Source organism: Dermacentor silvarum, chromosome 8 (genome assembly GCF_013339745.2).
Source record: "Dermacentor silvarum isolate Dsil-2018 chromosome 8, BIME_Dsil_1.4, whole genome shotgun sequence".
Classification (NCBI taxonomy): Eukaryota; Metazoa; Arthropoda; class Arachnida; order Ixodida; family Ixodidae; genus Dermacentor; species Dermacentor silvarum.
In genome coordinates, this window is record NC_051161.1 from 130322418 (window position 1) to 130348736 (window position 26319).

At 45.8% G+C, this 26319-nt stretch overlaps 1 protein-coding gene across 1 annotated transcript; it reads left to right on the forward strand.

Moving 5' to 3' along the window:
* The first annotated feature begins 1524 nt into the window (after positions 1–1524).
* Positions 1525–25198, forward strand: LOC125947720 (uncharacterized). The gene is made up of 6 exons (XM_049672970.1): positions 1525–1603; positions 8468–8532; positions 11350–11477; positions 12976–13023; positions 24113–24244; positions 25098–25198. Exons 2-6 carry the CDS (start codon positions 8471–8473, stop codon positions 25196–25198), a joined length of 471 nt encoding a protein of 156 aa, XP_049528927.1. The 5' UTR covers positions 1525–1603; positions 8468–8470.
* Positions 25199–26319: the final 1121 nt, after the last annotated feature.

A 26319-nucleotide genomic window follows, 5' to 3' on the forward strand; every position in this document is an offset into this window, starting at 1 on the left:
GGGAAAAAGCACGTAACAGTGAGCCGAAAAGGATGGAGGCTTGATGGGCATTATTTCCCACGCGCTCAATATTCGGGTTAGTTGTAGGTCACGTAATCAAACGCGAACGGGAAGGAGAGAACGTGTCTTTTCCTCTAGCCCTGCCGTAACTGTGAATGCGCAGTTGACGCTTATGACGCTCGAAAAAGCAGGCAAAGTATTTTGAAGTGAAGTGAACATACATCAACATATTCATTCTCTAGGTATAGGCTATCCATTTAGTTGACTACCTCCTTCTCTTTAAAAAATAGAATAAACTTTGTCCTTTGTATATATTTCAATATATTGTCTCTGTGCGTGGTGTTCTCAGCGTGAGGAAACACGAATGAGGTAGCCGCCGCTGGTGTTTCTCATGCACTAGTCCTGCTATTGTCAGGATTTGGCGAAATAAAGCGAAAGTATAAATTAAAGCCGTGCACGTTCGCGCCAACAATAATGCCTTAAGCTTTTCGCCACAATAAAAGTGAAAATGTAGAGGCAACGCAAGAGAATCCTCAAATTATGTGGGTAACAGAACTCCGGTAATGACATTTTAGAAGCGGGGGTGGGGGGCTCGGCCCCCCCGGGAAAATTCCAGAGGAAGCTCGAGCCCCCCCCCTCCGTAGTCGGCGCCTATGAAAAGCTGCATACTGTGCAGCTCTCATAATCCACTTCATCATATCAGTCTCCTTCTTCCTTAGATACTGTCTCTGTTGCTTCCCCCAAACCCCTTTCCTAGCGGAGTAGAGGCTATTGCACTCAGGCCGAGCTCTTTCACTGTCAGCCATTAAATTTTCCCTCTCTCTCTCTGGACAACTTAATTTTAGATCGCAGTGCCAGAGTTCCTGTTAGTAATTTATAGAGGTGTGCGAATATTAATGTTCGACACTGAATTGAATATTATTCGAATAGTTTTCGAATAATGAGCCGCTGGTATCGTCATAACTATCGTCATAATGTTCACACTATTAGCATGGACGTTCTCAAGCGTCATTTGTGAAAGGCACAAATGTAACATTAAGAATAAATAAGCAGTTTATTTGTATACTCAGGGCTAATAGGTTGGTGCAAATGACAGCGGTTTAGCCAAACAAGCTTTGCTCTGTGAGCGACGTAGTGGGCTATGACCACAGCACGCTACGTGTTATGCTATCATAGTGTTGCAATTATGGTGTGGTTCAGGGCACAGCGTGCTATCACCAGGATGAGCATTACTGCAACTTTGCGACACTTTTATGTTTGATTGTACACAGTTGGCAGTGTGAATGAAAGGTCTGCAAACATTGTCGACAAATATTCGTATTTACGAATAGTGACTATTCGGTTTGAAGGCCGGGTAGAATAGGGCAGCATGGTATTGGTTGTTATGAAGTTTTGAATATTCACGCACCTTTACAGATAATATTCGTAGAATGCTCTGGTCGTGGGTACGTGCCATTTCAGCCCGCGGCAACAACGCCGACAAGGTGAACTTGGGCGTGTGCCTGCAGATCGCGAGACAGAAGAAGAGGGACAGCCTCGAGCTCGCGCGGCTCCAGTCAGAATTCCAGGGCCGCGGTAGGGACGCCTGCCACCCCGAAAAACAGTGAGTCGCCGTCGCTTTGCCTTCATTTGTCTTTCGTTCTTCGGGGGTGCTCGATGTACCGTTGTGGGGCGGAGGCCTCGACGGCGTTTCGTTGCTCTATTGCCGCTCGGCTCCTCTGCTCGGGCTAACCCTGGGCTCGGATTTGGTAGCGATCCACATCATTTTTAATTATCTTAAGCTTTAATTCTTAGCATGGATGCCACCGTTACGACTGAGATGAGCCGCTTGGCGTGAAGGATAGGAAACGAATTTAAAATTAAATGGATTAGCGCAAAAAGAAGCTACTGGTCGATTTTTTGCAAGGATTCGCATTAAAAAAATATAATTGCACTAGTGGCGCAAGGCTAAAGAAACAGCGGAGCTGATCGGTACCTAGCTGGTCCTGGCCTTACGGGTTGTGCTTTGCCAAAATTTATTGATTATTGATTGATTATTTATTACATATTGATTGGCTATCGCAAGGTATTGGCCACGTGTTTGGGCTATGCTAAGCACTACCAAGTCATTCCCAGTATTTCCCGGAATTTATTGATTATTTATCAATTATTCATTGGCTATTGATAGGCTATCGCAAAGTCGAGCGAGGCGCAGCTGTGCGCAGTGACGTCGTCGCTAGGCGAGTTTTTGCGAACGCTACACGGGAAAACGAAAAGCTTAAACAGCTCCACTTTTAATAGAGATAAATGGTATAAACCTTTACAAGATGCGGCCATTGGGCACTGTTTTGTGATGGTTCATTTTTTTTCTCGTGGCTTTTCTTAACATCCGTCGCGCTCAGCGACCGATCTCAGTGATAACGGCGGTGGAGTGTCGTCTGAACTAATGATCGACGAAAGGTAAGGTAATGGCAACGGTAAGCAGCTGAGACCAAGGGCGCGAGATCAAAACCCGGACGCGGCGTCCGCATTTCGAGCTTGCGCAATGCAAAAAGCTCTCGTGTACTTTGACGTGGGTGCACGTTAAAGAACCAAGGTGGTCAAAAACTAATCCGGAGTCCCTCACTACGACGTGCCTGATATTCATGTTGTTGTTCTCGCATGCAAAACACCAGAATTGAATATTATAGCGAAGCTGCTAACCTCTAAGTTGGTCAGTGTTTATCGCGGAGCGTTCTCGCGGAAAAATATACCTTCAGCGATTGAGGCGGAAAATGCGTACCTTCTTTGGCATTATGGATAAAGCATGCAACACGGCATTCGTTTCAATGAAGAACAAGCACAAAACCAGCCTCTAAACCATATCATTGATGATAAGGCTCTCCTGATAACAATGCAAAGCACGTAGCGCTCCCCGCATACGTTTCCCGGTACCGATTACTGTTGCACACGCTGCCACGGCGACGGCAGCTTTCGACGTGGGGAGTGACGTCACTATCCTTCATATATGCAAGCGCCAGGCTAGCAACTCATTTCATTCTTGTTGCAGCACCACTATGGGTATGCAACGCATGGTTAGGACTCCCGAGGAGCAGCGTGAATAGGAGGTGTCGCAAATAGAAAAGAAACGGCAATACAACCAGCGGCGGCGTGCTGCTGCCAAAATTACCTTTACTCTCATTACTATAAATTACCATTATTGTAAAGCAATAAAGCATTGCCTAACCCTCAGCAGTTGTAGTGGTGGTTCTCAACAGTTTCGCTGGACGTCCACTTTCGCAGGGCCGTGACGGCGAGTCAGTGTTTTCAATAATGATAAGCATTGCGTTATTGCCATAAACCACGAGAAAAAAAGAAATAGCCAGTATCGCCCAATGGGCGAAGCGCAGCCTTCGATCTGCGTTGCGCTCGAGCTCCTCGGACGGTGTTTCGTAACAACAGGTGGATACGACACGTTGACGCGACGCAACACACGAATAAATTGCTTGTACGCATCAGGAACAGCACCTAGGCAGCTGACGGGCGTCTCACAACGATCGGCCGTGATGAGCGCTACCGGCGGCGTTGCAGGCATCGCACATCGGTGATGTATATACGAGCTAAGACCGACGGAAAATCGTCTTCTGGCAGCGTCCAGTGAAACGATTAGATATATCGCTATAGCTTGACGTTTGCTGTCCGTTCCACAAGCCACTGCATGCACCTAGGTGTGGCATGCACGCAGCAGCTCAGCCGGGACGCAAGTGTGCGTGCGCGCAACGCTAGTGGCAGCAGCGGAAAGTAGACACGCTCTGTCCTGGAGTGCGACCCTATATGATGGTTCGGAAAGCGCGCTTGCCCTCGCGTGATTGGCCAGAATGGCGCTTTCGTCCTTCTTCCCGAATAGCAAGCGAACGGTTTGCCTTCCGAGCCCTTATGAGATCGCGCTCCTGGCTCCCCTGCCGAAACAACCAAGCGTAGCGCGACGGTGCGTTCAGGGGGCCTCGGAGGTTTTGCAGCCGAACGCAATGCGGGCATCAGCACGCGTTTTTAGGCGCCCGCGCGCTCACCGCGCGTGCGCCATCAATAAATAGCGCGGCAGAACGCCGGCTGCGGCGCCGACAACGGGAATATTCGTCGAGTATTCGTGTAATTGATGTCGCAACAAAAGTTGCTCCATTGGTTGAGTTAGCCTTGGCGGCCGAAAATACTTGGTTGGCGGGGGTATGATCGAAATGCGTAAGGGCCAATGTCCCGTTGCGACGGCTCGACCTTCCTCGGCAATCCCCGGACTTACACGGGGCGATAGTGTTCAGAATTTTTCGGAGCTGCGATACCCACCCAAGCAGACTTGGCATTGCCGTTTCACATGCACCAATCACAGCGACCGTGATTTCCGCTTTCGCAAGCACCGAGCTGAACACTACATTATTGTTAGCGTGTTCAGCCTGCTTCTGCGAAAAGAGAGTGAAACAAACTAAAAACTATTCTCGGTGCACTTTTTGGTAACTCCTTACTCCATAGATAAAGATAAGACAGAAAAGAAAAGAAAGAAAAAAAAATGTAGGAGAAACGCTGGTTCTGTTCATCGCGTCAGAGGAGTTTTTAACTTCGATGGTATGCTCTTGTTCCTTTCCATTGCATCTGTGCCACATTCTACGCGCGTGGCCTTCCTTTATATGCACGCGCTTATACCTTCCGGCAATAATGCCCTCGCAAAAGATATTAAAGAACTAAAGTAATTATCTGTGCAAGCCCATCAATTGATCAATCACCTACTTTCCTCGCTAAGCGGACTCAGAATCCGCATACCTGACCGGCACATTTTTTACAAAAATAGATTATTTCAACCATAGCCGATGTAATAGGATTCGAGTTGCCATTTTATTGCGAGACAAGACACTATACTCCGTTTCAGACATCAGGTGCAACGCTGCGTAGGCTAGAGATGCTTCCTTCAGTGGCTGCGTCCGCACCAAGGAGTTAAAAAGAACAAACCTGGTTCCCTCAACACAGCAGCCCAGTATGCTACCCATTAGGCCATGGACTACGTAGTGCCCAAGTTGGGTGGAAGATGTTTAGACAAAGAATGCCAAATGTAATGGTAAACTCGACGGTAAATGTAATGCCAGTGTAATCCAAATGCAATGGCAAACCCGATGGTAAATGTAATGCGAATGTAATCCGAATGCAATGGTAAACTCGGCGCTAATGCAATCGTAAACTCGGCGCTAATGCCGATACTGAACGTGGAAGCTGGGGAAGTGCGGAGCAGTGATGCGCACGAGGCTGGGGTGGGCCTGTCGACACTAGCAGTCCTCTTGAGCATTTCGGGCCAAGGCTTAGGGGTTGGCCTGTCGACGCTGGCGAGCAGCTTGTGTTTGGGCTTTCACGATGTTGGGATTAGCTTGCCTGCGCTGGCGAACAACTTCAGCTTCTCGGGAGCGAACCGCTTGATCAGCCCTGCGTCGGCGCTGTCTTTCACGGGAGAGCGCCCGCTGTAGCTCCAAGTGTGCTTGCTTCTCGGCATCCATGGCGGGAAAGAGTGACCCGGAGCACGGGAACGGCTTTTCTAGACGCGCCCCTACTCTCCTGCCAGATGTCGCGTGTTAGAAGTGATTTTAACGAATTTCAGTTAAGTCGATTAATTTATGAGCATTCCTGTATATTTATATTATTCTCGATCTAGTTAGTTTAATTTTACCCGGTTTCCCGCTGGTATATGCATGTTTTGGCCCTGTTTAGCGTTTGTGTTTTTGGACCGTGACATGACACATTAGACGCCGATTGCCCGGGCCACTAAAGTGCTCCGCACTTACGAGGTGGGCACTTCACCGCGTTGTTCGTGACGATCTGCGTTGTCTTTGATTCCCCGTTCATGACGCACTAGTGATTTCGCCAGCGAAGTTCAAGCTTCTACCGCCGCAACATCGCGCGCAAGAAGGCGTCCATGGCTCGTCTTACGCACCTGAGAGGTCACGCGTGCAAAATTGCAGGTGCGGTGAAAGGGCCGTCTGCCTCGTCATGTGTGATGTTCGCGGTGGTGTACGTTTCTGCGAAAACGCACATGCGTCGCTTTTTAATACCAAAGCAGTCCTAGGTTTCTTGAATGACGTAGTACTACATGTAATTAGCCCTAGATATTCGTAGCACATCCTCCCGCCAGAGGATGCTGTTGCGATAGTATTCAGTATAGCACATGCCTCCAGGTCTTTATGCTCAAGGGCTCTGTTGAGGCAATAGTGCTTCATGCCAATTTTCGCATCGGACATATTTTGCAAATAGTAAAATTTATTTGCAATGCATATTTCATGCTCATAGCACACGCCATTAGTCATTTCCGTAATCCTATTGCCTGTAGATTTCATGCACTTTACAGAGACTATTTTTAGGCCCCCTTACAGCCACGTCATATCCACCACTCGTAATTCATCGCTTCAATTCAAACTCATCAACACTGGCCTGGCGCTATTTGGCCATTATTGGCCCTTGCGCCATTAAAACCCATACATCATCATCATGCGGCGAGGACAGGGAACCAATGACAACGTGGATCGTCAGACACGTCACTGTGGCCTGCCTGCTGAAATTTTGTTTTGATAAAGTAACGATCTCAAACACGCACACTCACACACAACAATGGCACGAAAGCAATTTCTAACTTGTTTTACTTTTGTTTTCACCGAAGCGGAATGACGACAGGAATTATTCAGTCCTTCACTAAAGGTGCTCGCAAATGCGAAAATGACTGCTGTCGTCATTGATGCATGTGTAATCGTAATGCGAAGCTCGCTGTTGCGGAAATAGTAGCTGCGAAAAATACAATGTAACATCATATCATATGAAACATGTTTCAGACTGGCGTGACGTGCATGGCCGCTCCTTCACCCGCACTTTCGCATGCAGCTGTTCAAGCAACGACGACGAACGTTGAAGGAAAGTTGTCGCCATAAGTGAGCTATATAATTAGAATGTGGTGCGTCAGAGCGCCTTAAAAATTAAATTATGAGGTTTTACGTGCCAAAACGACGATCTGATTATGAGGCACGCCGTAGTGGGAGCCTCCGGAAATTTGGACGACCTGGGGTTCTTTAACGTGCACCTCAATCTAAGTACACGGGTGTTTTCGCATTTCGCCCCCATCGAAATGCGGCCGCCGTGGTCAGGATTCGATCCCGCGACCTCGCGCTCAGCAGCCCAACACCATAGCCACTGAGCAACCACGGCGGGTCAGAACGCCTTTGTCAAAGTTTTTGACAAAAGTTGAAAGATGGAACTCTGGCAATAGTTTCTACGGGAGCTGTAAATCGGGTGATTTAAGCTGAATTAGCGTTCTAATTCACGGCGGCCGCATTTCGATGGGGGCGAAATGCGAAAACACCCGTGTACTTAGATTTAGGTGCACGTTAAAGAACCCCAGGTGGTCCAAATTTCCGGAGGCTCCCACTACGGCGTGCCTCATAATCAGATCGTCGTTTTCGCACGTAAAATCTCATAATTTAATTTTTTAAGGCGCTCTGACGCACCACGTTCTAATTATATAGCTCACTTATGGCGACAACTTTCCTTCAACGTTCGTGTCGGCGTTGCAATGAATATATTACCGCGAAATAGCAAGAATGTAATTTTCATAGAATGGTTTATCGGCATATACTTATTTAGGGTTTTTGCGCACACTCCTTTGCTACGAAGTCATCGCTCACGCCAGTTGGCAGGAACGGGTACCCGGAATCATAGGGGTAGTGCGCGCTCAGTGGTCAGGATTTCGACTGGCACTGTAGGAGGACCCAGGCCAGAGACAGGGCTTCCGCCGCGGATTTTCGGCAATAACTATAGCATATGTAATTTATGTGACAGACAACAATCGCATTCATGAACATTTTTTTTTTCGTTTCGGTGCATTTATTACGTTGCGGGGCTGCTTCTCCCCCCCCCCCCCCCTTCCCCCTGATCGCTAGACTAAATATAGCACGCTATTTTACTGCTGCAACAGTACAATGACTTATTGATCTAATAATATGCCCTTGTTTCAACACGCAATTGCGTTGCGGTCGCCCGTGTTTCATTTATGGCCACCGCCAGCTGTAGTATTCTGCAAAAGTTTGACGGCAAATAAATTTACGCCGTTACGACTGTTAACTCCGTGATGCCCGACGCATCATTTATGCCACGCTGAGTTTGGTACAACAAAATTGGGATTTAAGTTCTGGAATATTAACGTGTTCCACATAGAAGTGTTTTTGATACGCTGGAGCGCGTTTCCCTCCCGCCTCCGCCCTCCTCCTCGATTAGGAATAGTTCATTAAACCAATTGCTAAATAAATACTATACTAAGCTAAACTCGAATTCCATTTCCTGTATTGTTCCTGCAGAAGTGTATTCTCCATGTATTTACCTTAAAAAGTGAAGAAGTCTTTTAAGAAGCTTCCTTGATGTCGAATTGCGTTTGGTATTAAAGGGTTCACGTGTTTAGTGCGTGTGCAACCCGTCTTACTTTTCTCGCACGCAGAACATGGCTGAAGAATCGGCGATGTCGACGGCGGAGAGCGGCATCGAACCGCCACCAGGAGCGGCGTGAGTGCTTTCGCATCGGTTATACGCGGTGACATTGCGGGTTGACTGCTGTTTGAGACTTTATCTCGTAATCGGTTGTGTCTGTTTCTATGCAGAACATGCATATTCATGTCAGAGTACATCTTAAATTAACTACAAAACTTGTTTGAAATAGGCTGTTGAGTGAAGGCCAGGCTGCGCAGCAGGTGGCGTTTCCAAAGCAACTAGCTTCTTTCTCGGCAACTGCCGGAATTTAAGATATGCTGTAGCTGTATTAGTAGTTAACAGTTATCGAGAATGTCGAGAAATGGAGTCCCAATAGGAGTTAATCCGAAAACCAATCCAATACGCCGTACGTTTTGAGGCCATGAAAGTGCTGCCAGGCCCGAGGTTGCTTACGAATGGGTATGCTTTGTATACTAGATGGCTTTAATTTTGCAATACAATACGCGACATAATTGTTTATTATAAGCCTAATTAGTATTAATTTTTGGTATATATGTGCTTGAGGTGTAGAAATGTTCGCGTGCGTAATTTTCATCAGGGAGCATAAAACAAGCCGCACTGTGCCACTCACGTATACCTCTGTATAAAGCGTCTATGTTTCCATCACCGATAAATGTAAATAATGAAAGGCCAACTGAAACAAAATTTTGAACAGCGTAGAAAGTCTAGTTTAGCATATTGGGGATATAAAGGAGGGCCTCCGCGCAAACGTTTACGTTTGAAACACAAGTGGAAGCGTCGCAAGAAGCTCGCAAAAATAGCCGTTTTTTTATAACGAAACCGAAAAAAAAAAAGAAAACGCCACCATAAACACTCGCCGGAAGTGACGCATGACCCGGAAACGCGGCTCCTGGCACGACATCCGGGATCGGGCAACGAGCACGGCGCACTGAAAAATCTCGAACCCGACGTGCTGGGGGTTACGTAATGGCCACTAACCACCTGGTGCGCGCGTCGTCTGCTTAGGTGCTGTTTAGAGGTTGCTAGTAAGAAAATTGTGCAAACGTAGGCGTAGGCGAGAGCTTGCGTATACAAGGAATGCACGCTTAACTCAGGCTCGTGAGAGCGAGATAAGGAGTGGTTGTGAAGAGGAACATGAGCTGTTTTCTGCACCATTAGGGGAGCACGACTCAGCACCTTGGGGTAGTGGAGGGGTATACTGAAGAAGAAAGAAAAGAGAGAAGGTAAAGGAGATCACACAGTCCTTGACGGTTAGCGGTAGACAGGTGGCGCATTCACAATTTACAAGGCACCTTCTCGTGAGAGCCACAGCGAGGGTGACATGGCTTCGCAGCGATGCAACACTTCCCATTTCGACCGCACTGCTCCATCGAGGCGCGCTCGTGCCCGGCGTTCTGGCGGAATTGGTACGATTGCACTGAAGGGGTCGGATGCAGCTAGAAAATCTGAAAATTGTCTACTAAAGCCTAAGCATTCTTCGCCAACGGAAAGGCTATGGGTAGACGCGCATAAATGGGAAAAGCAAGTAAGCAAAACTAAGCAGAAACGAAGTCACAGCCGAAGCAAACAATGCTTACACATTAGTAGAGAATTCTCAGAATTTGTGTTATATTTATTTTTTGCTTTAAATTCTTCCTTATCGCTTAAAAGCTACCAATCACCGACATTCACACTATGGTAACAAGTAAATGCCTTTAATTTAATTTTTACGCATTTTTGTGCTTATACGTACGAGGCATGACACTTTTGTCAATAGAAATGAAGGCTAATTTGGTAAATTATTCATCATTGCGCTTGTACTTCTGTTATTGTCGCTCCCAGAAATTAAGAAAATATATAGTGTAACTATCTTTTAGTCAATTGAAGAAGGTAACAAGTAGAAAGTTAGGGACAACTTCATTTGAAGAGGCCTATATAACACTGAGTCTAACCAGACCCGTACGCGGGAGATAACCGGTACACTATTTCGAACACAACTTCATCGAGGACCAATTTGGAACCCCGTACAGCGTCTGCCCACTAATTGAATAAACAATGCAGCCACCATACTTCCACCTATAAAACCCCTAACCTCACCCATAACATGAAGTGCAACATAGTGGCACAAATAAACAGCTGTGAAAGCATACTAAACGCATTCTTTTATAACAACCGGAATTGGTTCTTCATAAATTTTTATAGTTGAATGCCGGAGTTTGCTACAAACGACCATCGGTTTACGTTCAGCGCATACCTATAGTGACAGTGACGAGCATAATTTGCACTACATGATGGTACGATGTTAGCAAACCGTAACATGCCAACTTATCGTTTATTTCTGAAATGAACAAACTCGTTCTTATACAATGGTTTACAGCTGGTTTAGTAGTTCCGGTGAACCAGAAATACATTTTTTTCAGTTATTTTGTCAATATGTGGCACCATATAGGGTTAAGGCCGGATATCTCGAAAGTCGTGCTAGACGTATGATTTCTTCTAAGCAAACGTGACGTCACTATGCATGCTATTTTTTATTTTCACAATTGCGACAGGTGCTCTGAAGTGAATAATAAAATAATAATTAGTGATAGTTTTTGTTTGGATACATGGACATTGCTGTTTTTCGCGCAGAGAACATCCGCCTGTTCCACAAGTACTTCTAAAAAGGTGGAACAGCTATACGAAACGTAGCGTTCAAACTAAAAAGAAAAAAAAAGAAGAAAACCACGGACTGGGTGGTGGTACACTTGAAATCTCACGAGGGCTTTCACTGCAACACCCGAAATTTCAGCTGAAATGACGTGGCAGAATAAGTTCGCTCGCACGTTCTCTTTTCCACGATGAGAGGCACTCGCAAAGTGCTAAAGCTTTCTTTCTGTTTTGGCGACGCAGAGCCGGGGCACCAGCGGAAATGATCACAAAAAAACTGGCCAATTATTGGTGTCTAATTGGATCGATTCCGCTGATCCTGTTCCTGCTGGTCGCCATCCCGACCATCTTTTACGTCAAAAAGTTTTCAGGTAAGCGATGTTTGACTCTCTTGTTTCTGTTTCGCACTCTTCAGCCTCCTCGAAAATCGAGCAATCTAAATAGCCCTTATTTCAACAGCCGTACAGGAGCGCTGTTGTGTTGGCCTGTGGCTTAAGGGGAAGCTTTCGCCCACGGCGAATTCCTACGTTCCGATTCAAATATGTGTGAAAAACTGAAATGCTCTCATGAGACGACTGGCTGGACCAATTTTAAGGGGGTGACGAGGCACTCTAAATTACTTACTTTTTGAACCATTTGTATGAACTGTGCGTAGATATATGTATTTTACGAGCAAATTTCAGAAATCCAATTATTTTTTTGTTATGATATACATTACTTATGGTATACAATACAGATGTGCTTTCTTTATGGCCTGATTAGCTAATTAACAGCAACTTGCAAGGTAACGTACAGCACACGGAATCAATTCTGAATGTTTATAGTGTGTCTTAAACTATAAATCTTTGTTCTTGAACGTTTCGAAGCGAAGTTATAGGTTTTCAAACTTAGTGATAAAACATGCCCACCTTCATAATAGAAAAATATTAGGGTTGTCATTTTTTAAACCTAGTAATACAGCTCATAGTATTTTTGTGTTTAGTACCTCTTTCAGCAGCAGCAACTGAAGAATGAAACCAAAAAACAACCTCTAAATCGATCCTCACAAAATGTGCGCCTGGTTCGGACTTGATGCGCGCCTAGGAATGGTCGCTTTTCATGGGCGCAGCCATCTTTGCTGACGCGAAACATTTGGGGCAGGTTTGAATTGGCCCGCTATGCCAGAAAAACGAGGGAGATTCAGAAATACGAAATCCAAAGGCAGGAGGTCCCTATTTGCCAGGTGGACACTAAAGAACGCAAAAAGCATGCACAAGTACCCAAACGAAGCCGTTTTTTGCATGCGCTATTAGCCACTTGAATAAGCTGTTTCTCCTCAACAACACCGCGTCAAATTCATGCATGGGAGAGACGAGGCTAGTTTCTAAGGTTCCAGAACATTATTCTAAAGCTACATAATAACTTAGATAATGCTCGGTGAATAAGTGGGTATGTCTCTGAGGCCTCAAACTCAAGTGACCTCAGTGAGGCAGTCTTCAGTGTGCCACCCATGCGCGAAATGCATAATTATTAGGCAACTTTAGAAAATCGTTTGGGGACCCTGATAAATACCGCATGCGAGATGCAAAGTTATTGAAGAGCTTTAGAAGAACGTTTTTTTCGTCCATAAAGATAGCCTCGTGTTCACCGCGCACACGCGAAGTCCTTAGGAAGATAATAAAAACATTTGGTGAATCTCTTATATCTACCGCTCATGCGCGAGATGCGGATGCATTGGGGGGTTTTAGAGAAACTTTTGGAGACCCAGATAAATAGACTCGTATCCAACGCGCACGTGCAAGATGCCAATCTTCAAGGATATGTAGGAAGCGTTGGGGACACGATTTAAGGCTGCTGTAGACTCACCCTCACGTTATCTTTTTTTTTTAGAATATGTGAACGCCGAGTACTGCGACACCAAGTCCTGCAAGGACCTGGGTAAGTGGAAAACGCGTACACAACGCGTTTCCGATCACTTTATTGTATAGTCGTAGACGCGGAAATATCCCGCAGTGAGAACCGTTTCGTTATGCTGTTGCTTGTTCCTCCTTTCCGCCCAATTCTACCGAAACATAGTTGTCTCCAGAATCGTTCAATTTCATTTTTCTTCGTGAAATATTTGGGAAAGTGTCTTAAGTAACATGAAACGTTGAATACATTACTACAGACAATGTTATCTGTAGATTTGTGATATTGGAAATACGTAACAGAATGCTAAGAAAATTATACTCCCGGAAACGTATTAAAACCTCATTATAACAAAGCCGGATGGGGAGCCGAAATTACTGCGTTATATCCATTTTGGTTCTTTGCTCGCAACATATGCCCAACGTATGCAACATATGCTCTAGAGTCTGTACAGGAGTAAGTTTATCTAGGTGAATTACTCACAGGGGATCCTGATCATGAGAAAGAAATTCACAGAAGGATAAAATTGGGTTGGAGTGCATACGACAGGCATTGCCAAATCCTGACTTAGAGCTTACCACTGTCGTTGAAAAGAAGTGTGCAATCATTGTATGCTAGCGGTGCTGACATATGGGGCAGAAACTTGGAGGATAACAAAGAAGCTCGCGAACAAGTTAAGGACCGCACGAAGAGCGATGGAACGAAAAATGTATAGGCTTAACGTTAAGAGACAGGAAGAGAGCGGTGTGGATCAGAGAACAAACGGGGATAGCCGATATTCTAGTTGACATTAAGCGGAAGAAATAGAGCTGGGCAGGCCATGTAATGCATAGGATGCATAACCGGTGGACCATTAGGGTTACAGAATGGATACCAAGAGAAGGGAAGCGCAGTCGAGGTCGGCAGAAAACCAGATGGGATGATGAAGTTAGGAAATTTGCAGGCAAAATTTGGAATACGCTAGCGCAAGACAGGGGTAATTGGAGATTGTAGGGAGAGGCCTTCGTCCTGCAGTGGACATAAAATATAGGCTGGTGGTGATGATGATGAGAATGTACTACACTGCAAGCATGGGTCATAAATGTGACCAAGTTCGTTGTTGTGGAGCGCCCTGATACAAAGCCATGCTGTTTATCTATTAAAATGTTCTTAGCACGAACAGAAAGCATGGAATTCAATACAGACTCACACACTTCTGGAGCAGCGCAGAGGATAGAGATAGGCCGGAAGTTAGGAACTGCACTTCGAGCACCCGATTTATATACGAGTACTTACCGTGCTACATTCCAAGCGCCAGGAAACCTACTAGACTTAAAGGAACTGTTGAAGAAGGATGCGAGAACAGGCAAAAGTATGCTCCCATACGTCTTACGCAGTGTGGTAGGAATACCGTGAGGGCAACAAGAAAGGGAAGGTTTCATCGGCGCTTCATAACCTTGAAAACCAGGTATTCATTGACTGACAGCGTACACACCGCTCCAGGCGGAGAAGGAAGGTTACTTCAGGTAGAAACGTCTTTTACACCCAATACAAAACGAAAATGTTCTGCAAAGGCATCAGCAGTGTTCGAGACAACATCGCCATTTTCATCAAGAAGATGACTTGAAAGAGCACGTCAGTAGGACCCTAACAGTAGCTAAAGGATGGAGGTGTAGGATGAGAAAGCCGGCAGATCCCACGCCCTGTCGAAATCGATGTTATGAGAAGCAGTGTGCGGGGAGCTGGCTATGCCGCATCACGAACCTCAGCCATGTTCATGACATGTCATGAGATGTAGCTTCATTACCGCATGCTTGTCATGCATGCACATTCTGATCTATGCGGTGTTATTGAAGTGAAACACGACAAATAGCTCGTCATTAGTGCCATTCGTGTCACGATATATGACAAGCATGTCATGGACATTCGTGTCGTAAATTGCCATTTATTTTTGTCATAAGTGGACGCCATGTGATACCAAGTCAACGAAACAACCATGAGAGCACCAAGACCTAGGCGGCTGCTTTATTCCCTACATGAGCCTGTCATGACATGAATGTCATGACATGTCATTTATGTTCGTCATACACTCTTGTCATACTGTGCCAATTTTGGTACCTACCAAGTTAACGAAACGACCAGGAGAGTACCAAGATGTAGGCGGCTGTTTTATCACCTACATAGCACACATGTCATGACCTATCATTTATGTTCGTCATACACTCTGGTCATACAATGCCAATTTTGGTACACACCAAGTGAACGAAACGACCATGAGAGCACCCAGACGTAGGCGGCTAGATAGATAGATAGATAGATAGATAGATAGATAGATAGATAGATAGACAGATAGATAGATAGATGGATAGATAGATACTCTCAAAGTGGCAAATGTTCGCGAAGAAATGCGTCGCATTTAATATTCAGACTTAAAAAGTTGGTGCCTGAGGTCAGAAAACGATGTTCATGTCTACTCATGAAAATTTTAAATGCGAAGCATTTCTTGGCGTACATTTGCGAATTTGATAGTACCTATCTATCTATCTATCTATCTATCTATCTATCTATCTATCTATCTATCTATCTATCTATCTATCTATCTATCTATCTATCTATCTATCTATCTATCTATCTATCTATCTATCTATCTATCTATCTATCTATCTATCTATCTATCTATATATATATATATCTATCTAGCCGCCTACGTCTTGGTTCTCTCATGGTCGTTTCGTTAACTTGGTATGTACCAAATGCCTCTTGGAGAAGCAGCACACTGTGCCCTTTCCGCTCCTTTGCACATTTTCCGGGATCGGCCCACGATGACGTAACGTGATTACGCAATCACGTCAAACGTCACATGATGACGTGATCACATAAATGGTCGCGTCAAGACATCATCACGTCAAACGCGATGTCACGTGCTGACGTCTTCGTCAAGTGATGATGTCACCTAATGTCACGTCACGTAATGTCTCTTGTAGAAGCAGCACAATGTACGATGCCCGCTTCTTTGAACTGTCTGCGAGATGGGCCCACATTTTTGCATGAGCGTGAGCCGCGCATGCGTACACGAAAAATCCCGACCAACTAGAGGCTAACAGCTTCGCTGTAAAAGGAGGAGAAGGCAGTTAAACGATATGTGAAACAATGACACAACAATGCAAAACTCGGAAAAGAACAATGACAGCGAGTTATGAAAAACATCAAGGTCATGAAAATAAACATTAGAAAGATTCTATTCTGTGGACGGTTGAGTGTTGGTTATGACAGGCAGAAACATGGAAATGTCTATGTTCTCTGGTGATCTTGCGCGGAATACGAAACATGATACAACTGAAGAGTTCGGGGCAGGTGAGGATCCCGCGAAGGAGCTTGAAAAGAAACAGAAGGTCGGTGCGATTACGTCGGCAGCGAAGTAAAGGCAATGATAATAATCCAACAGTGCTAGAACAAGGTCGAGTGTCCGTGTTAACAAAGTGGTGTTGACATATGCTTAGAAACGTTTACTGTAGGAGATCTATAATGTCACTGTTAGACCTAGAAATGCCATTTCCAGACAACCGACGCGATTTCGAGTTGAGGAAGACAGATCGTTGTGTGCAACTTGGGGAATGGTGTAGGCGAATTGAATTCTCCCGATAGTGTGCAAAAAGAGCCAAGGGAGCTCAAACCCCGCATTCTAACGCGCTTAGTGTGAGCTGAAAAGTGTAAGGTCGTACCAAAAAGTGCACCAAGATCATTGATCTCACAGACATTACACAAAGGTACAGAAGCGACAGAATAAGAAAAAGAAATACTTGCTGTTGTGCATGTGAAACGCAAAACAGCAAGTAGCATGGTGAGGTTATTTGCACCATTTATAAAAAGAAAAGAGGTCACACTGCAGGATGCGACAATCACCAACAATATGAATGTCCTCGAAAATCTTTGTCATCGGCATATAACAGGAATAAAGAATTCCGAATAGTGGAAAGAACGTCATAAATAAAAAATAATCGCCCTTGCACTTCGTACACATGGTTAACCAGGGAAGCTGAAACGTGCGCAGTCCCGGTGTTTACCACTGGGTTAATCGCGACGGTACATTGAAGTGTTTCTCAATTATTGGTTATGTTTTTGTGTTTCTTAATGAGGTTACACACACGTTCGGCGGCGACAGAGTAAACGGCGTCACTGACGGTATGCCCGCAGTCCACCGTTGTCACTTTGCCGCTTGCGATTCTATAAAATTAAATTGTTTCAAAATTAAATCTGTCCGTCACGTGAGACAGTGAATTGTTCATACCCCCTTAAGCTCATGCCCCAGTAAACGCGGCCTCCCCAGAAGCGTAGAAGTGAAATTCTACACTAAAATGACGAGCGGCAACGGAGCCAGCTCTAGAAGAAGACGACGACGCTCGAGACATTGCTGATGATGATAGTTTCTTCGCACAGGCGACGAACGAACGAATCGGCTAGCCATATACAGATTAGTTGTAAAATTAAGAAAAGGAGCCATTCTAATACTGATCCTTGAGGGGACTATGCTAGTTGCCATGGAAAAAGAAGTTGGGCCATTGACATTAACATGACATGATCTATCAAGAAGATAACTGCGGAAGAGAGTTACAATACACGAGTCAACACCAAATTATGTAATCTTGATCAGGCGCAGTGAGTGGCTGACTACATCAAAAGCCTTGCTGAGGTCCCCCGCCCCCCCCCCCCCCCCCAAAAAAAAAAAAAAATGAAAAAAAACTTGTCCCCTTTGAAGAACCGGCTTGAAGTCATGAAACTTGCGAGATTTGTGATAGTGGAGCGGCCGGTGAGAAATACATCTTGATTCGGAATAAATGAGTTATTGACTGTAAAATGGAATATGCAATATACAAATAACAATATGTTGTGAAGAGCGAGCTCAAAAATCTTAAACGAGGCATGGATAAGAGAAATTGGTCGATAACTCGAGACATTGGTTTCACAACCAGACTTAAATACAGAAAAAAACACACACAAGCAGTTTTCTACGTGTGAGGGGAAGTGGAAGTATTCAGAGAGTTATTGAATATAGATGTCAGTACTGGGACAAGTATACTGCCGCATGCTTTTAGAATTGCAGACGGGGTGCCTTCAGGGCCGCAGGATAGGGAAGGCTTGAAGCACTTAAGGCATTGGCTGATGAGCTTTTCATCAAACAACACAGCACTAGATGTAAGAACCGTCGTGTGCTGCTGACTGAGACCATTATTGAAACTTGCAGCTTTATAAAAGGATGAGAAATGGGCCGCAAGACAATCCGGTAGTGCTCCTACAGAGTTGAGCAGGCAAAAACGCTCTCCGCGTTTACTAGAGCGCTTGCGGATATACTTCCAAAATTGCGCCGGCCGGTAAGAGGCGCTCTTTTAAAAGAATGCAATATATGAGTAGTGATCCCGCTCGTAGAGGCGCTTGCAGAGAGTTCGAAAAAAGTAGAGTTCTCTCCACGAATTAGGCACGGGACTTCTGGATTTACGGTGCGCGCGATCATTATACTTTAGGGCAGTTACAAGTTCACATGAGAACCCGCAGGGATATTTAGAGCGTTTAGGACTGTACTGCGGAATGTATTTGCCCATACTGCTTAAATCAAGGTTAGTAAATTTATCTACTTGGTCATAAAGTAATCAATCAATCAATCAATCAATCAATCAATCAATCAATCAATCAATCAATCAATCAATCAATCAATCAATCAATCAATCATTTATCGTGCCCAGGAACAACCATGAGGTCTAAGTGCTGGCGCACGTATACATAGAAAAGGAATACAGCAGGGGAATATCAGTAAAAAAAAACAATGAATAAACAACAATGTTGAAAACAAAAGTGTACATTCAACAAGGCACAAAATGCTTACATAAGAAAAAGGAGGAGAAGGAAAGTTGAACGATATGTGAAACTACGTAAGAGACAACAACGCAAAGCTCGGAATAGAATAATGACAGCGAGTTGTGAAAAATATCAAGGTCATGAAAGTGGGCGTTATAAAGACTGTATTCTGTGGACGGTTGAGTATCACCAATAATAATAATAATAATAATAATAATAATAATAATAATAATAATAATAATAATAATAATAATAATAATAATAATAATAATAATAATAATAATTGTCATCTTACACTGCAATACATCAAAAGAAGGCTTGTCAAAGCCAAGAAGTGGCCTGCATGACTAGGCCCGGAACATCGGTAGACGACCAGACGACATAATCATTAACATTGCAAATCTGAACTGATCATTTGAGTACGAGAGCTCGAAAGGAAAGAGATCTGGCTCACTTAAACCAGTGAGAAAACGAAAAAAGGCATAATCTAAACATTGGTAATATGAAATATACTGATTTATAATGCATGCAACATATTTATAACGAAACTTTGAACGGCGGAGAAACTTGCTTTACAAGCCAGACTTTAGAGCGAAAGTTCGCATAAAACCCGCGCCCCAACTTTCTTGTTCAAATCATTGACTTTTTAGTGCGCGATATACGCGCGAAAATGCGGTACGTTAACCACTGTGAATGGAAGTTATCACTAACGAGTGATTAAGTTATAGTATTATTTACTGACTCACAGAGGTAATTGCGAGTTAGAAAGTTACAAAATTAGGTCACATTAACTTGAGTATTCAAGGTACACGTACACACTGCCTCTAACCAACCCATCGATGCGCTCGCTACGTACGCGATGGGAAATACCGTCGGGCCGTGGTCCTGCATATGCCTCGATCACCGCCATCACCACGAGTGCCACAGTGTCAGTCGATCGCAAGCGTTCCACAACTTATAGTTACTCTTGAAGTGTAGGACTGTGTGAGTCGTAGTTTTGAAGACAGAATCGAATACGAATCGAGCCCCATAAGCGGATCAAATTTACCGAATATTGGATACATTTCGAATAGCTCTGGAATAATGAGCAGCCGTTTTCACAAATATGAAAAGATGGTAACATCTTAGTATTCATTACGTTAGCAACTTTATCCCATTACATTGCATATTACGAAGTGTTTTTCGCCACACCCACGACCAATGCCTGTAGAGAGAGGGGGCGGACAAGCGCTTCACCGGAGAGGGTGAGGCGGGAATTGGGGACTAGGCGAGCCCAATAAGTAAACTGACATTTCGGGAGGGGGGGGGGGGGGGGCAAGCGCCCGGTGTGTCCCACCCCTGGCTACGCCCCTGCCTAGGACACTTCAAACAGTACTACTGATCGCCCTTTTGCCGGTAAAGCTTAGTTCCTTGAGCAACGCTACTGGCTACCCTATACAAAATGTCATTTTTTATGCCTATACCTAATGCCCGCGGGATAGTATTCTGCTTTGCTCCATTTTATGTTTGATTGCGCGCTGTTGACTTTGAAATAGTCGAAATTTATTCGAAAGGTATTCGCATTCACGAGTATTGACCAGTCTATTCGAAGACCGAATCGAATAGGACATTATTCGATTCATTATTCGAAAGTTTCGAATATTCGCACGCCCCTACTTGGAAGTGAACGATCCATAGAACGGCGTCAGGACGGTGGAGAGCAGACATCTGATAACTCTCTCTTCCTTTTTTCTCTGTGATGCGATGGGGTGCGAGTTGACTTGTGGCTCCTCTGATGCGCCATTCTGGCACACTATCTCTGCGGATGAAACCTTGAGGGTCAGCACCTCGTGGTAGCGGCTCGATCCGATAAACCACTTAGCGCCGTCGCCACCCCCCCAGCACCATCGCATCGCTTTCAATTACCCGCAGACCCGTTGACTCTCATTAGCCACGCGACTTTATATTTAGGACGTCGAGAGGCAGGCTTTTTAAAAGCGCGGTCGCCTGTTGGCGAAGCACTCAGCAACTCGAAGAGCGAAATTACGAGAAAACAAAAAGGAAAAGAAGTTACAAATACGAAAGCAAATTAAGAACACTTACAAGTATTTGAAGCACGTTTACGAACGCAACGCGAGGGAGCGTCATCAATCTTAAGATCTACGCACACGCGTGCACAGGGTATTTTTAGAGCGCAGGTATTAAGCGCAGACCACACGTACGCTTGCGGACGCGCGCTAGGTCACGTATACTCGCCTTTCGCCTGCCGCGCCTCGCGAGGAATGGCGGTTTGCATCCACAAAGACGCGCGACAGCGCGCGCTCACTGCGATCATTCATAGACGCCTTGGCAGACGCCACTTCGTACTTTGTTATTGACAGTGCTTCAGAATGCGTCGATAACTATAAACGTAGTTGTTATATCTTTAGAGCTGTTACATCAGCACGAAAAGGAAAGAAGCACTTTGTCGCATGATATAAATCTGCCTCACTGAGAGTTGAATGTACCGCACCGCAGCTGCGTAGCCAGGCGCGCCGACGCGAAGCCGCCCAAGCGCGCAATAACAGAGAGGAACTGTTCACCGCATAGAGTTTCTCACTATTGACCCTTTTCGCGGAGCAGTTTGTTTTAGAGAAACGAGATGGCGCTCACGGCGGCGCGCCATACCTCTCCTCGGCGACCGCGCACGAATACGAAACCATTAGCCCTTCTACCTTGCTTCTGTGCGATCAGCTGTGGGAAATGCAACTGAGTTTTCGCTAACACACTGTGCTCAAATCATGCTAGATTGAATAATGTGGATTGAAGACGTGTACAGTAGTTGGCTGCAGAAATAGTGACTGGCATGTTAACGAATAGAATTAATCTTTGTGGCCAAGTTCGCGGACCGCTGCTGCAACTGTCCGAACGTGTCACCGGCACTTCGTGATGTACGGCTTTCCTCGAGGATACAGAAATTTGCTCATCCGCCAGCCTTGTATCCCTAACCTTCAAAGAAAGGGCTTCATCCCCAGAACGTCGGCAAGAGTGAGTACCACTCGTTAACAATGACAAAGGAAGTAGCACCGCCTCCTGTCATAGTAAGTTTCGCGCACATTATCTATACACATCTGTCCCAAATGGCAGGAGAACTTACGCCCACTCTATCGCCGACGTATCAAGAATAAGTGAATGGGCGCACACTTGAATATATGCGCACTATAAAGTATATACGCACAATAAGTGACGGTACTACATCGATAGCGCACGAATGGTCGAAGCTGAATGTTTCGTGACGGTCCAAAAGAGTAAGCGAGTTACTCGCGATAATACGCATTTGCTACAAGGTATTGAAATGTGCAGAACAGCTACGTTTCGAGCCTTGTGCGCAGCAAGAAAAAAATCTATCGGAACTGAGCACACCCGCGAGCCATTAGGCAGAAAATAATCAGATAGTGGCCGCACCGAGGAACTTCACTGAGTCAGAAACTGGCAAGCCACTGCTTCAAAATATTTGCCGAATAAAGAACGAGGAGCAAAGCACACTAATCCTGACTGAATTCATAATCGGAAAGCTTGGATAGCTTGGAACACATATTTAGCCCCGCTTTTAGAACAAGCACCATATACGCTGCTTGCGCCGTTTGGGCATAGCTTAATCAGCTCCGAAAGCGCTTTTGCATGTTTTCTGAAGCTGTGATCAAAGCTTCGTGTCGTCCACCTAGTCACAGACTACGATATCTCCGAAAACAGAGGTTTTCTAAGCCGCGCCGGCGTCATACACTTCCATTGTAAACAAGGAGGCAACGGAGGCAGTTGAGGCAAGCAATGGACGCGTCACCACGTGATCAAATATGGCAGCGCCCACGGGATCGCCGCGAAAAGGGTCAATAACACCTAGAGGGTAGCCTGGCGCCACCGTCTATGCGATTTTCTTAAAGGGCGATGTGCCGTCATGGAAATGATACGATATGTGCCTGCGAGGCTTGTGTTGGCTGGTGTTGTACGAGGCTTCGTCTAAAACGTGGATATGGCTACACAAATAACGCGTTCTTAAAATCTACACAAAAGGCTTCCTTTCACCCATATTACATCTCTCAATAAAGTTTACTCACCTAAAATGCAGAATCAAGCGAAGAAAGGCAAGAAAAGACAAGTTGTTCCAAAGGGCGCGAGAATTTTGTCGTCTGCCCTCCAACTTTAGCGGCCAGCTGATACTTTTTACGTTTCATATAATTGTACATCCCATAGTAAGTCCTCAAAATTAAACAAACCGTGTTTTTGTGTAATAAAAAAGCTAAAACAGCTTTTTACGTGCTGTTTTAGCAGAAAATAAATCATTGTGACAGACGGAACGGTGCTAGCCAGGCGCGTCTTCAAGGCTTTCTGGCTCTCCCGAGTACGATGCCAATCCGAAGTCGCAATTTGCCGGCATTCCCATGGATACCACAGCGCAGCAGCGCCAGCTTTTCCTGTAGGTAATATAGTGAGAAACTCTATGGTTCAGCGACATCGCGCCGCGTTTCGCCGCGTACGAGCCCTGCCGCACCGTTTGCGCATGCGTGGGCGTGCGGGCGCGAGCTTGCGTGCGTCCGCAAGCGTACGTCTGGTCTGGGCATTAGGCGCCCGTACGTGGTTTAAGCCTCGGCGTGCCTCGGCGTCCCTCGGCATACCTCGGCGTAACGGAGCGAACGAGCACAGCGAGGGATGAAAGAACGAACGCGGAGCGCGGTGGGAGATCAAAGACGGCGAAAGCGAAGGGAGCACGAGGAGCAAAGCAGAGGTGAAGGGTGCAGCGGCACCATGAGGCAGAAAGCGGAGGAGGTGGGTAGGGCGAAAGCCCGAGAAGAAGATCATAATGCCTCGCAAGACGGGCTCTGCGGCGACGACCTCTACAAGATAGCGCCAGAGTAGCACACATTCGTCTGTTCACCAATGGCATGCGGCGAGCGCGTGCAACGATACCATATACGGAAAGAAAGCTCTGCATGAGGGGAGGTCTGTCTGCGGCGGCTGCTGTGAATCGCGCCCACGCGTCAGCCACGCGCTTCCTCTCGCGATCTCCCGATTAGCGAGGCAGTCGCGCCACACTTCGCTACATTTGCAACGTGCCGCACGAGACAGGTTGTCCGCGTTATCCAATATATTGCGATATGAAAACACGTATATAGCTGCGCTCAAATTTGGCATAAGGAGGTATCGTAATCATCGCTGAAGTTTTGGGCACTCAAGGGCAATGGGTCGGTTGAAATAAATGAAAAGTGTTTTTCCGGACAGTGGAGCTTCCACATTCGCGGGCCACCCCGACTGACTGATGGTTTTCTCGTTTCAGCCGACATCATCGGAAAGATGGGCGACCAGAAGGACGCGTGCAAGAGTTTCAGCGCTCACGTGTGCAAGCCCAAGCTGGACTACTCCTTTGATGCGCTCAGCAAGATGGCCAAGGAGGTTGAAGTGCTTGAGAGTACGTGACCTGTAACCGGAGAGGTTGTACATAATCAAGAGTGTTTCAGCTTGTTCGTAAACGTCTTACCATTTACGGGTTAAAGGGTTACCGTGGTTGGGGGTGGTAGCGACCTCTTGCGACGCTTTGTCTAGCTACAATATGTTTGACTCGTTTTTGTGTGTGTGTGTGTTTCGTGATCGTTCACTTTGAAGGAAAGTCGATAAAGGACTACACTTGATTATACCACTACCAACGCTTTAAACCAATGGTAAAGTAGAACAAGGTAAAAGTTGCCTGCTGTGTTTCGGCAACATATCACCATCACTTATGCTTGAAAATTGTCACAGCAGCTGAAGCGCAACGCTAAACCTTAATATTTCTACCAATGCATCGCCCTTCGCGCGCAACTTGCCAGCTTGCTCACCCCAACGTTTTGACAGCGAGTGTCAGTGGTCATCGAGTGGGATGTGTTCATGTTTGCCTGTGCGCGCTGAAACAGTCATACTTGTTAATGCAGTTAGTAAGCGAACTGTTGTTCCTTCAATGGTGCGAAACATTTCCTTCGTCTTCGTAGCTGATTCGACTTCTCACAGCGTACATTCGCGTGAACTGCTGTCAGCGTTCGGCGTGGCTTGTGAACTGTGTCGTACGTAAGCATTGAACGACATTACAATTGTGACCTGTGCTATGCGTAAACAGAATCGTAGCGTGAGATATTAAATGTTGCATACTATCAGGTATAAATACACTTTCATGCATTGCATATTGTTTTATGGTATCTAACCGAGGGCTTCACGAAAACTTCACAACGATACCAACGTAGGCGTTGGATCTGTATAACTTTTTTTTTCTCTTTTATAATCTCTTGCAGGCAAAGGAGACAACCCGGGCTTGGCAACATCCACGTTTGCGAAGCAGTTCGTCACTGCTTGCCAAGGCGAGTATGCGCTTCGGAACCAAGATGTGCAGTAGCGTGGACAAGAATTGAAATAATATAAAAGGTGGCGACCAAAGCGTGTTCTCCCAGCGAAAATGTTCTTAAAATGGCACCAAATATAACTACCAAATCAGTTTAGATTGATTAGGCATTTTTTCAATACCCTATTTTGTTTATTTTATCAGTAAGAGGTTCATTGCTAGAAGAAAACACGGAGGCAAGCTTAAAAAAACGTGTTTAAACTTCGCGACAAAGCTTGGCAGTCGGTACGTAAGGGTGACCTCATGCACAATCAGCAGAAATCGAAACGTATACAGAAAGGAACTCATAATTGATAACACCTGTTAGGCGTAATAACACGGGAGTACAATGCGTAGGCAATCACTCCGTAGCTGGTTTATCAGCATCTGTTTATCAGCATCACGGAGGAGAAAGTCCGCCATGTCTGTAGCACAGCTGGTCGCCAGCGCTCGTGTCATTGCGTAGCGCGTCGCGTAATCAGTAACGACGGCAACCCATTTGTTTCCTGAAGAAGATGTAGGAAAGGGTCCGAGAAGGTCCAAACTGACACGGAAGAAGGGCCCAGGTGGGACGGCTCATGGGTTGAAGATACCCAGCAGGAAGCGTAGACGGTTTCGTTGCACTGAGTGGGCTAGGCCAGGCCAATAGAAGCGACGGCGCACGCGGTCATGTGTGCGAGTAGCACCAAGGTGGCCAGCGGTTGGGGCGCCGTGAAGCTTACGAAGAACTGTGGAGCACAGGTGAGATGGTATAACTTGGAGAAAGTCAGGACCGTCAGGGTACACGTTACGCCGCTTAAGGCACCGTCCTTCAGGGTGAACATGCGCGCGGAGGCGTCGCTGGGACAGGATTCCAGGCGCTCAATTATTTCTCGGAAGTAGGTATCCTGACGCTGTTCGTCGGCGCTGTTAAGCAATTGGCTCACGGAAAAGACGCAATCGAGGGATTCAGTGGGCGAAGAGTCACAGCCGGGCACAGAGTAGCGGGACAAACAATCCGCATCTTTGTGCAGGCTCCCGGTCTTGTATACGACCGTGTAGGTATACTTTGCAGGCGCAGCGTCCATCGTGTGAGTCTGCCTGTAGGATCATTCAAAAAGGCAAGCCAACAGAGGGCATGGTAGTCGGAAACTACA

Coding starts and splice junctions, on each gene's coding strand:
- LOC125947720 (XM_049672970.1), top strand. CDS start 8,471: ATGGCTGAAGAATCGGCGATGTCGACGGCGGAGAGCGGCATCGAACCG. Junction 11,478..12,975: donor TTACGTCAAAAAGTTTTCAG/GTAAGCGATGTT, acceptor TTTTTTTTTTAG/AATATGTGAACGCCGAGTAC. Junction 13,024..24,112: donor CAAGTCCTGCAAGGACCTGG/GTAAGTGGAAAA, acceptor TTCTCGTTTCAG/CCGACATCATCGGAAAGATG.